Genomic DNA, 12,630 nt, shown 5'->3' with positions numbered 1-12,630 from the left:
TCCATTGTCCCAGGGCATGCACGTGTGGCAGGGCTGGGTGTCCCCTGGGGAGGCTGCCACAACAACGTGCATAGAAAAAGAGGCATCTCGTACAATCTGGCGCTGGAGGGAGGTGTGTGGCGTGCACCAAAGGGACAGAAGCAAAAAGGTTCCTGGCGCTTGCACATTTTTGGAGATGGTTGCAGGCAGGGAGCAAAAGGAGGGGTGGGAAGGGGGACAAGCTGCTGCCGGTGCTTCTGGTCTGTGCCTGGTTCTGTGGCATGAGGACAAGGCAAGGAGGTGCGTCCCTCCAGTGCTGCTAACCAAGGCTGCAGAAGTTCCTCATCACTTCAAGCTCACTGCTGCCAAGATTTTCAGTGAGGTCAGAAGAGATGGGAATTGAGGCTCCAAAGGAAGAAAAGGTGAAGTTTTGGTGCTGAATGGACCCTGGGTGCTGGTACTCTCAGATCACACTTGCACGATGTGCTTGAATCTGCACCCATGAAAAGGACGTACCCAGCTTCAGTCACTGCGTATGGTTGGATGTGAGTAGGACAGAATGAAATTTAACCCCTTCCTTATAGTCTTGGGGATGCAAACGTTCTGCCAGCTGGTTGTCAGAATGGTTCTCTGTGTGCAGAACAACAAAGCAGACACCGGTGACAGGCGCAATTCAAGATCATCATCAAACTCTGCAGCTCTCTTCTCTGGGATTCCTGAGAAGCAAATGTGGCTTCCTGCTGCCTGAGAACAGGTAACTGGACGGAGGCGAGGGAGGGGCGCTGGGGAAGAAGGGGATGCGTGGGAGGGAGCGGTGTCCCTCCTCCCCTTTCATCCCTGGGTACAAAGCTGCTGTGGCTGACTGCTCTGACGCACACCGTGCTGCCTGGGGCACTGAGGGGGCCCAGGGGCCGGGAGTGTGCTGCATCGAGGGGACACACATGCGCTGTGCATCACCTGTCCAGGGCACCGTGGGGACCCCTCTGCAGCCTCGTGGCTCTGGTGTTTGCTGAGGCTCCCGTGAGGGGATGCCCCCTGCCCACCCCTGCTAGCTCGCTGGAGGCCTCGAGGGACATCAGGCTCGTAAGTGGGCGGTGGTGGCATCCTGGTGGCGGCTCTGCCACTGCGGGGAGGTGGCTGGGTCTGCGGGCAGCTCTGCGTGCATGGTCCCTGACCAGCACAATGCATAACGGTGACATGGGCAGCGCTGTGCAAGGCATTGCCCATGTCCATGCAGTGCATCACCAGGGGGGATTGCAATGGGAGAGCACTGGTGAGCTGTCCCCAGGAGCCTGCCTTCTCCATGTGCCCATGGCTGCGGGGACGTGGAGGGCTCGCTGGGTGGACCACCAGCAGCTCACAGTACATGGGCAGGAGAGCAGCTGCTGAGATGCAAGGGTCTTGTACATGCCAAGCCCACCTTGTGCTGCCATGTGACAGCATCTCTCCTCCACGGTGGCTGTGCTCTCCCATCTGCCTGGGGACCGTTTTCGCACCCTTGGGCTGCGGAAGAGCTGCAGCTCGTCGCTAGGGCACAGTGCTGCAGATGCTGTTGCCCTGGCAATGGCTGAGGAGCCCAGGTGGTGGGGAGAACATCTTTCAGGGGCAGATGTATGGCCTCCTGGGGAGGGTGCAATGCCTCATAGGGCTCTGCAGTGAGAGCGACATGGAAAACATGGGGTGGGCACATCTGTTGGGCTTTGCCCCTCTTTCCTCTGGGGCTGTACTGTAACTCAGTGCTCACATCACGCACCGCCTCCCACTCCCTGCGCTCCTGCTCTCTGCTCTTCCTAGGTCCCCGGGGCTGCTCGCTGTGAGGATGACGGCCAGGAGTAACGGCCTGCAGCTGCCTGGCCCCTGTCCACCCCCACCAACCCGAGCCAGGGCTGATGCACAGGGCAAGGAGCTCAGCACGAGCAGGTCAGGATGGCTTGGGAGAGGGTGGCACTGGTGGGGCAGGGCTGAATCTCAGGGCACAATGGCATAGCCCAGCTGCCCGCTTCCCCTGGCTCAGCCAGCAGGGTGTGGGCTGGCACTGAGAGGTGCCATGAGGCCATGACCCTCCCTTCTCCCCACTGCAGGACATGCTTGACCCAGGATGAGACCTTGGAGCTGCACAGAGAGACTTCTGCATACGGGGGGGAGCAGCCGGCTGCCCCCCCTTTCCAAGGCAGACGAGCCCTGGCCAGGTAGTGATGTGGGGCCAGGCTGCAGGGCAGGGTTGGGTCCTATGCATTTCCAGAACATGAAAGAAAACTGGAGAGGTGTTGCATGGGCTCTTGTCTGAGCCTTTTGTGCCTGGCTTTGACCCCTTGCTCATCACAAACCTTTGCTTTCTCCTCGCTGTGTGGACAGCACCTGACTCTGCCTCTCTCTCTCATTTAGGATAGTCCGGCTTGTGCTGGTGCTGCGGGACTGGGCCAGCAAGAGCTTGCAGGAGGAGCAGCAGAGGCCAGACCCCTTCCTCGAGCGCTTCCAGGGCCCTGAGCTGCAGACAGTGCCTGCTGATGCCAGCAGAGATCCAGAGGATGAGGAGGCCAAGGAGAAAGCCAAAAAGTAGGGCCCTTCCCCGTGACACAGCCTCCTCAGGCTGAAGACTGGCCACGTGTGCTGCTCGGGCTCTGCCAGCAGCGATGGCTCAGGGAGAGGGGCAGGAGTCCCACGGGTGGTGGGCTCAGCTCTGCCCAGGGGCAGGGGGTGGCAGCGGCGGGAGGGGTCACTTGCGCCCTGCTGGCATCTGAGCCAAGATGGGTCTGCAAAAAGCTGTCCTAGCAGCTGTGCATGAGAGGAGCCAAAGGACACAGAGAGTCCACGCAGGACGCCGCAGCAAGCACAAACCTGTGGGCTCCTCCAGCCTCATTCATCACTGCAGGAGGAAGGGAGATGAAGGGAGTGCGTTTGCTGCCCGTCTCCCCGCCTCCGAGGGCAGACACCGTGACGGCAGCTTTCTGAAAAGGCTCATTCAGACCCAGCGCTTTCATCTCCTCAGCTCGCACTGCCGGTGAAAAGCAATAACCTGGCTTTTCTTCTGCTGGCTAATTAAGGGGCAAAGCTCACGGACTAGTCTGGACCCTACCATTGTACATGGTAATTAAAACACCGAGAAATGATCCTTCTCTATAGGAGGAAAGTATCTGAGCCTTGTATCGGGGCTGTTGCTAGTCATGGAAAAAAAGTGCTCTGCCCTGCGAGGTGAAAAGGAGCTTGTTAATTACCAGAGGGAGAGGAGCTGATGTGTGCTGAGAGGGCTGCTCCGTGCCCATGGCTCCCTGGGAGAAGCTGCGCTCTGCAAGGTATCTGCAGGGGATGGGACAGTAGAGCTCACTGCCATCACCCTACAGCCCGTAAATGCCTGTTGAGGGGATAGGATAAAGGTTCCTGGCCTGGGGGGAGTGTGTGCATTTGGTGCTGCCCCACAGACTTTAGAAGGGAGAGTACCACAGCTCTCCTGGGGAGATGGTGTCACGGGTGACTTTAAAGCTGAAATTGCCAACCTGATTAACGCTGCTGTTGGGGTTATTAGTACTTGTGGTACGGGTATTACAGCAGTGCTGGCTGGTTGCAGGTGAGTTGATGTTTCCCATGTGCCAGTAACCGTATGTCTCAGAGAGCAAGGTGTCCCTTTCTCAGAAAATATTTAAGCAACACATCAACCCCTTTCTGAGCAAAACACAAGTGTTTTGTCCCCACCTGTAAAGTGGGGAGAACCACTCGCTTATCTGGGGCTGCACCCAGAGGGAGAGTGAAGGAGCACTGCTGGCCCACTCCAAGCTCTGGTCCCACCCAGCATGCCACTGCTGCAGGCTTTGAGGCACACGTTTGCTTCCAAAGCTGTCGGAAGCAGTGGGGTGAGCATGGAGAATGTGCTGGCAAGTGGGTTGTTTTTCCTGTTGCTGGAGGGAGCTTTGCACATCCCAAAGCTGGAAGGGAGGTGAGGATGCAGGGAGAGAAGGTGTTTTGCCCTAGCAGGTGGCGGCGGCCGAGCCTATCAGTCCAGCTGCAGAGTTTCTATTTCCCGGCTCCTCTGGTGAGATCTGGCCACGGGAGCGCATGCATCTTATCTCAGAACCCCAAGATGAGCAGGATCAAATGCTTGGGAGCAGTTCAAAGGCTGGACAGAGGGCTGAGCGGGCCGCAGGCAGGCGGTATGGGATGGCAGCCCTGTGATGCCGGCCACTGCTCTGGGGCTTGGGCAGCCCCATGGTGCTCCCACTGATGTGCAGCAAGCTTTCCTTCCCGCTCTAATTAATCTTCTTCTCTCAGATCTGTCTGGCTCCAATCCATGCCTCATTTATGAGAGGCAAGGTCATCTAACAGAAGTTTTCTGGTCACCCTCTTCCGTACATCTGTTTCTGGCTCTGCCTCTGCGGTGCATGGAGGCCACCTGCTCTGCCTTGCCATGCTGCTGTTTCTTTTCTGCTATGTTAATGACCATTGTTTGGGGGATAAAGGAACTTAAACAATGTGGGACATTTTTACCTATCACTCTTGGGATTGGATTTAGCTTACAGATTGGCAGTCAAGCGGCAGCTGTTTGATCCAGGCTAGTGCAAAGGATGAAGGGGATGACGCGGCTGGTTCCTTCCAACCCTATTTTCTATGTTTAGCCTTTTATTCACACATTGCCAGCTCTGGCTTCTCTCTGCTTCCAGGAAGAAATGGCAGTCCTTTGTGGTGGACCCTGCAGGGGACTGGTATTACCGCTGGTTGGCCGTCATTGCTGTTCCTGTCCTCTACAACTGGTGCTTGCTTGTGGCCAGGTGAGCTGGGATGTTGCAGGGCTCCTGTCTCCTCTAACCCTCATCTTCACCTGCTTGTTGTGGCTCAGGTGGGGCTCAGACAGCTGGCGCTGGTGTCTGTGGGGTGGGGGGAACCTAAAGGAAAGAATCAGCTTATATTCAGTTGGAAGAGAGATTTCTTGGTCTCACCACCTGTTCCTGCAGGGCTTGCTTCAGTGACCTGCAAAAGACTTATGTTGTCCTCTGGCTGGTGCTAGATTACATCTCGGACTGCATCTACACTGGGGACATAGTGATCCGCCTGCGCACAGGTAAGCAGGGAAAGCATCCTGGGTTGTGAGTGCTTTGCTCTAATGTCCTAAAAGTGGAGGGACCTAATTGACAGCTCCATTAGAAGGAGGGTTTTGTCTACCTTGGTTCTCACTAGTACGAAGCAGTCTCCAGAGAAAGAATCTAATTTAAAGATCTGAGAAATGAGGTAAGTTTCAGAATGAAAGATTAATCATCCTAGCTTCCAGCTTCACCTTTGAATAATTGTACAAAATTACCCACATTACTATTAGTATTCGCGCAGAGTTGAATGTCTGTATCTCTGATTTTGCACAAGTTCAGCTAGTGAATTATCTACATGGAAAAATGGTAGTATTTAATGCTCTTGGAATGGAGGAGGTGGCTGTACACTTTCTATCCGGAACTGCAATAATTCCTGATCTGGAGAAGGAAAAACTTTGTGTTCCTGTTTCTTCCTGACACAGAGCGAATCCTTAAGCATTATCTTTATGTGGCTTTTGCCAGATGCTTGATAACAAAAGCTTGTAAGCTAAGTAGATCAGGTGGAACTGGTAATATTTGGAGGACTGTATAGGCATGGTATACCATGAAATATCAGAAGTGCTTACAAAGCCTGCAGAAGAGTTGAACATAAGCCAAAATAATTCTCTCACTCCCTTCTCTGTTAGGTTTCTTGGAACAGGGCCTCCTGGTTAAGGACCTGAAGAAGTTACGGGATAACTACATCTACACCTTACAGTTCAAGCTGGACGTTCTCTCCATCCTGCCCACAGACCTGGCGTACTTTGCTGTGGGACTGCACCGCCCTGAGCTGCGATTCAACAGGCTGCTGCACTTCTCCCGCATGTTTGAGTTCTTTGACCGGACAGAGACCAGGACCAGCTACCCCAACATCTTCCGCATCAGCAACTTGGTTCTTTACATCCTGGTTATCATCCACTGGAATGCCTGCATTTACTATGCCATTTCCAAGGCCATAGGCTTTGGAGAAGATACCTGGGTCTATCCCAACGTCACAGACCCTGAATACGGGTATCTCACCCGGGAGTATGTCTACTGTCTCTACTGGTCTACGCTGACTTTGACTACCATCGGAGAGACCCCTCCTCCTGTGCGTGATGAAGAATACCTCTTTGTGATCTTTGATTTCCTCATTGGTGTCCTCATCTTTGCCACCATTGTGGGGAATGTAGGGTCCATGATATCCAACATGAATGCCACCAGAGCAGAGTTCCAGGCAAAAATTGATGCCATTAAACACTACATGCAGTTCCGCAAGGTGAGCAAAGACATGGAAACCAAAGTCATCAAGTGGTTTGATTACCTGTGGACCAACAAGAAGGCAGTAGATGAACGGGAAGTCCTCAAGAGTCTCCCTGACAAGCTAAGGGCAGAGATTGCCATCAACGTTCACCTGGAGACATTGAAGAAGGTGAGGATTTTCCAGGACTGTGAGGCAGGTCTACTGGTGGAGCTGGTGCTGAAGCTTCGCCCTCAGGTGTTCAGCCCAGGAGATTACATTTGCCGGAAAGGAGATATTGGAAAAGAGATGTACATCATCAAGGAGGGGAAGCTGGCTGTGGTGGCAGATGATGGAACAACACAATATGCTTTGCTCACTGCGGGGGGCTGCTTTGGTGAGATCAGCATCCTGAACATTAAAGGGAGCAAAATGGGCAACAGGCGCACAGCCAACATCCGTAGCTTGGGCTACTCTGATCTTTTCTGCCTGTCAAAGGAAGATCTGATGGAAGCGGTCACAGAGTATCCTGATGCCAAAAAGGTCTTGGAGGAGCGTGGCCGGGAGATCCTTACCAAGGAAGGCCTGCTGGATGAGTCAGCTGAAGAAGAAAGCATGGAAGGGAAGAGTGTGGAAGAAAAGCTGGACAGACTGACCTTGAACCTGGACACACTTCACACTCGCCTTGGCCGGCTCCTGACGGAGTACAACGATGCCCAGATGAAGCTCAAGCAGCGCATCACTGTTCTGGAGTCCCAGATGAGGCAGCAGGATCTGGAGGACTTCTTCTCAGATAGCTCAGACAGTCTGTCTGAGGTTGAGGGGGAAGCTACACCTGCTGGGTTGCAATGAGAGGGTGCAGATCTCAGCTAGATGATGTCTTGCCTTGTGCTGAGGCAGTTTCCATTTCCTGTGGCAGCACCTTTGACTGCCTTGCCAGGACTTCTCTCGGGTTCTTAGCATTGCCACTGAGTGGCAGGCTCCAAATCAGGCGACTGTCCTAGCTCCTCCTCAGTCCTGCCTCATTTCTTGTGAAACCTCTGACTTGGGTCAGTAAAAAGAGGAGGATGGCTAATGCCGCTACTGATGTTTCCTTCCAGCTTAAGGAAAAGGTCTCTGTCCATCACACTTCTTCTTGTTGCCTTAATAGAAGGTGGGGTGTGAACCTTGCTGGAGGGGTACCTGGACTCAGATGAAGAAAGTCCAGTCTGTGCCTCTCATGTCTGCAGACAGGGAAGCTTCTCTGGGTCACTGTCACCCCACAGGTCATCTCCACCTCTTACTCCGAGGCTGGGCATCCAGCTGGAAGAGCAGGCAGCTGCCCACCGCTCTGTTCTTTGTGCTGTATTCGGTGCTCAGCCATCAAATTGCTCCAGCACAGACAGCTGTGTACCCCGAGCATCTCTCTTACCAGGAAACAGCATTCCATCCTGCTTTCCTGCTGCAGAGGCGGAGGGATTTCCATTCGGACTATAAAGGACTCGGATGATGAGTGCAATGCGGAGGTAGAGACCACTGCTTGTTGAATGGCAGTGCCTGTTGCAATGTGAGAGGAACGAAGATAGCAGCTGCCTCTCATCTATCTAATGATGGCTGGATGTGCCAGGAAGGGTATGACTGAAATGACGTATTTTTAAGGAACAGAGCAGTGATAGGACCCAACTGTGCCGTATTTGCTTTACTGTGGGTAGTTCGGAAAGAGTGTAGAACACATTTATTTTCTTAGGCAGGAGGTTTTCTTGTACTCGGTGGGAGTTTTGGGGCCTTGCAGGCCAGTTGCTGTCTGGAGGAGAAATGAATGGCAGTCATGGGGACGTGTGTGCAAGGACAAAAATCTTACACCATCACGGCCACTGGCAAAGCCCCATGGGTCCATGGTGCAAGCAGCTTGCAGGTGAGAGTGGCCATGCAATCCCTGCAAGCTCAGCACCATCACTAGAAGCTTCCAAAGAGGTGGATGCTTGTAAGAGAAGGGAATTCTGGGGAAATTCATGTGCTGGGTCAAATTCAACTCATAGTTCAGCTAAAATAGTGGGATGAAAGGCGAGGGCATGTCAAAGCAGAAAGGTTCATGGTGGAAAATGGACAGTATTTGCTTTGTCCTTTCTTTTCCCTCCAAAAAGAGCCTGACTTTCTTTATTTTGGATGATTTTCTGTTCAAAATGAAATGGCCCTGCTTCCTGGGGATTTCTGGCGGAGGGAAGATTAAATTACCAAAATTAGAACACGGAGCGAGATAACGTTTTTTGGTTGCCTCTCAATGAAATTTCGGGGGCTTTCTGTCAGCACTAAGCTGATTTTGGCTGGAGATCAGCTGGCTTCGGCTCTGATTTCCCCTCTCGCTACAACCCCCGGCTCCCAGCTCCTCCCTCCGCCCGGACTGAGCGCCGTGGGCCAGCCCGGCAGCGCGGGGACGAGGGGAGGCTGCGGCTGCTGCGGTGGGGCCGGGAGAGGGAGCTGTGAGCCGCGGAACCGCAGCACGGCACCGTTCCGGCGGGCAGAGCAGCTCCGGGTTTGCTTTTCCCTGCGCTGGAGCAGGGTTTGCAGGGGGATGCGGTGCCTGAGATCCTGCCTCCGGCTGGGGGAGATGCTCACAGCTTAGGGGATATCTTGGCTTCTTGCTGGAGAAAAAGGAAAAAAAAAAAAAAAAAAAAAGCGAGCCTTCCTTTCACCCCCCTCAGTTTTAATCCGAGATAATAATCCACTCGGGAAACTTTAAGCCGTCAGACACATTACCCCGGAGGACGGCTTTGAGAATGCAGAGCAGATCCCGCTTGTTTTCTCGAGGCAGCAAGCCAGGAAATCACAGATTGATGAACCGCTTGATGGGCCTGCTAATGAAATTAGCAGTAGCTCCATGATTTTTTCCAGCGAGCCGACAGGCAGATGCTGGAGAGAAGCGCACTGTGGCACAGCTGCACTGCTGGGCCGCCCTCATCCCTAGCAGAGCGGACGTGGGGCACAGCAGATGCACCCTGGGGCTGCCCATTACAGGTGGTTGCAGTACAAATCTCTCCCTATAAGGTTCTCCTGGAGATGCCGAAGGCTGTGCGTGCTGGTTGGCACCCAGGAGGAAAATCTGAGGGTCCATTACGCTCTTTTGGCCATATATTATCTATAGTTTGGTTTCTACTGGATCTCGCCTATTGCAAAAAAAAATAATAATAATAATAATCCCCTGTACAACAGAGGCTCTTACTCAGCCGTGTGTTGTGAACAGGAGACATCAAATATGAGCCAATATTTTGCAGCTTTTCCTCCAGAGAGGGCAGAGGGGGGTAAGCATGGGGATTGCCAGGCAGCTCCTTCCAGCGCTGTCGAGCCAGGGGAGCCCCTGACCTCTGCTGCAGATTTCTGCACATCTGCTGTGCCAGCACTGTAGAAAAAGGGCTGAGTGAATCAACCATAAATGCTTTGTTTGGTATTGGGCTTTCCTCCTCCTCTCTGAGCACCGTTTCTAGGAAAGAAGTAATCATCTCCGGATGATACCCAGAAAATCTCTCCCGTGGGCCTCTGGGAAAGGTAAGTACACATCTCACAGCTGGGGGAAATGGAGCGGTCCTGCCAGGACACAGCGGGGATGGCTCCTGCCTCCTGCCCACCTGCTGTTTGTCCTTCTGAAGATGTTCACGAAGAGGCCCTTTGGTGAAGTGAGCAGGCTCCAAACTGATCTCCTTAGACAACAGGACCAGCAACCTGGCTTTGCCCTGCTTCCGGAGAGGTAAGTTGGCCAGTGTCAGGTCAGCAAGCCATGTGCATGGTTCATATGGGCCTGGAGCACTGGATTTTAGGATTGTAGGGTGGTTCCAGATGGAGCCCTGGGTCTGGTATGTAGGCTGAAACCTCAGCCTTGCTCTTTCTAACTGCACCATATCTGCTGGGGCTCAGCTGAGCTGCAGTCTCTAGAAGCTCCAAGCTCTGCCAAAGGGTCTGTTGTGTTGCTGGGCAATGGGCGTGTTGTTCGCAGCCCTGATGGGTTTCTGAGGACTTTTAAGAGAGAGAAACATTCTGAGATGTTTTACTGAGTCTTGACTCCCTGATGTGGGATCTGCCCTTTGGAATGAAGGCTGCTGCTGAGCATGCAGTGTGCCATACAGCCTGGTTGGTGCTCAGTCCCGCTTTGGTCCTGTCGTGCTCAAGTCCTCTGTCACCCTTCGTGCAAGGTCTCGTTGTGGTCTGGAGACCGTGTCCCCGGCCCCAGGGACACACTGCCCAGCTGTGAGGAGCAGAGCTGGAACGGCTGAGTGCTGCAGCCCTCTTGCAGGTGTGGCACATGTTGGTAAGCTTTACTTTGCTGAAGCACAGAGCAGCCAGTCTGGGTTAGCCTCTCCATGATCCAGCTCTGACCATCTTGTTTGCTTCCCTGCTCCTCCCTTGCTTGAAATACCAGGGGGCTGCCTCCTCCTTGGATAAACAAGCAGAAGTACCCATTCTTTCCCAAACGGGAGCATGTGTTACCATGACAGCGGCTTAGGGTGAGCAGGAGGTGAAGCCACCCTGGTCTGTCTCCTTTGCAGGGATGGAGGGAAGGACCCGGGATGCCTTGCTAGTACACCTCCTGCCCCTGCCCCACCAGTTGCTGCTGCCTGGGGGTAAAGGGAGGCTGAGTGTGCACATGCAATCCCCCATGGCTTTCCTTGGGACTCAGAGGAAGCCCAGAAAACACTTGAGGTGGAGGCTGAAGAATGATCCAGGCCCTGTGCCCACGGTGTGGGCGCAAACCTTGCTGAGGAGGCTGCCAGGGCTGCTCTGAAGGTCATGAATTTTGAAGGTACTCTGGTACCCCTCTGAGGAGTTTTTGGAGCATATCCAGTAGAAAAGTCCTTGCCTGCAGGATCACCCTTGCTTGGGGGCAAGGGTGATCCTGAATCATAAATCATAGAATGACTTGTGTTGGAAGGGATCTCAAAGATGATGTAGTTTCCAGATGCTGATGCTGCAAGTGGGGACCCTGTTCCCAAATCTAGGCCATGGTGGATCTTGGTGCATGGGATCAGGGGGACCAGCAACAAGCTTTCAGTCCACGTTTTTGGCTCTTCTTTCACACCGTGAGGACAGCTGTTGGTAGCTACATGGGATGGAGGAGTGGGGAGATGGTGACGTTTGGTAATGAGGAGCAAATGAGCATTGGTTTCTCATCTCATGGATGTCTGCAGGTGCTTCTGAGTCTATTCATAGCTCTGTCACTGGCAGAGAGCTGTCAAGATGCTCTTCACTCTGCTTGTTTTTTAATTACGACACCAAGTTCTAGCTCCTGTTGAGACGCGAGGATTGAGCAGACACCTTCCTCTGCAGACAGCCATGTGCTGGCCAGACATGGGCAGTCTCAGCACCTGCCTCATCTAATGAACCAGATGTTTCTACTGAGAGAAACCCAGCCACAGCACAGCCCCAAGCCCGTGGTGATGGCCTCCATCTCCCGTTTTTCCATTCCCATGAGAGCTGCGGGCACAGATTTTGGTACTGAAAGCCATGCTGTTGTAGTGGAGAGTGGCTGATGATGTGTAGGATGAATGAACTGTGGACCAGCCAGACTGGAACTGTCTGGATCTGCTGCTCCAAGGCACCTTCCAGTCCCTCCAGCAGCTTTTTCCCAGCTGATGTACTGTGTGCGCTTGGCTGTGTATAACTGAGTCACAAAGGCAATGTATTTTGCATGTTTGCACGCAGCTTTACAGACGTGAAGGTCAGAGGGGATGGCGAGCGGTGACCTTTAAGCACACTGTGCCACTGCAGCATCTGTGTGCTTCCCCCATTCCAGGATCTTTGTCTGCCTGCCGTCAGTCTTAGAAATACACGGGGCATAGCAAGCTTCAGTGGGTGTTGGCATAGGGTTGGCATAATGGCAGGCTTGGGGACTTCTCTGGTAGAGAAAAGACCTGGTGTTTTGGAGATGGTGCAGGAACAGGACTGCCGGAGGACAAAGCTCTTCCCCATGGTAGGAAGTCCCAGAGAGCAAGGAGCACCCATCAGGAGGGCTGCAGTCCTCTTTTCCCCTCTTCTGCTCCAGGTTCCTCGTCTCTCCTTCCCTCCTGGCCCTCTCTGCATGTCTTTGAATGCCACATGAATCGATACTTTTAATTAGCTGCTATTCCTCATTTCCGCTTTATTGCTCGGGTAAGCAAATTAAAAGCCAGCATGTTGCAGCGAGCAGCTCCCTGGGGAGGGCTGCAGGCAGGCACTGCTGCTTGCCTTGGGTGGAGGGGGGGGCACCAGCGCCTGGGGGCTGTGGCCAGGGGCTGGAAGGAAGGGCTGGAGGCTGGCAGAGGGGTGGAGGAATGCCTGGCTCCCGCTCCAAGCCCTGCAGCATCCTTCCAAGGCTGGGAATGGCTGTGGAAGGGCTTTGTGGGGTAGAGGCGGTGGGTGAGCCCAGCCCCCAAC

At 53.7% G+C, this 12,630-nt stretch overlaps 1 protein-coding gene across 3 annotated transcripts; it reads left to right on the top strand.

Moving 5' to 3' along the window:
• Positions 609–8,617, top strand: CNGA2 (cyclic nucleotide gated channel alpha 2). Of its 3 annotated transcripts, none has more exons than XM_021406155.1 (7): positions 609–733; positions 1,774–1,899; positions 2,061–2,168; positions 2,365–2,535; positions 4,632–4,739; positions 4,923–5,029; positions 5,678–8,617. In XM_021406155.1, exons 2-7 carry the CDS (start codon positions 1,799–1,801, stop codon positions 7,099–7,101), a joined length of 2,019 nt encoding a protein of 672 aa, XP_021261830.1. In that variant the 5' UTR covers positions 609–733; positions 1,774–1,798; the 3' UTR covers positions 7,102–8,617. The 3 variants fall into 3 exon arrangements, with proteins under 3 accessions (XP_021261830.1, XP_021261828.1, XP_021261827.1); XM_021406153.1 differs by having other exon boundaries at positions 609–1,062; XM_021406152.1 differs by lacking the exon at positions 609–733 and adding an exon at positions 1,500–1,659.

The sequence above is a fragment of the Numida meleagris genome, chromosome 8, assembly GCF_002078875.1.
Source record: "Numida meleagris isolate 19003 breed g44 Domestic line chromosome 8, NumMel1.0, whole genome shotgun sequence".
Classification (NCBI taxonomy): domain Eukaryota; kingdom Metazoa; phylum Chordata; class Aves; order Galliformes; family Numididae; genus Numida; species Numida meleagris.
Note: the sequence above shows the minus strand (reverse complement) of the source record. Positions and strands in the feature narration are given on the sequence as shown.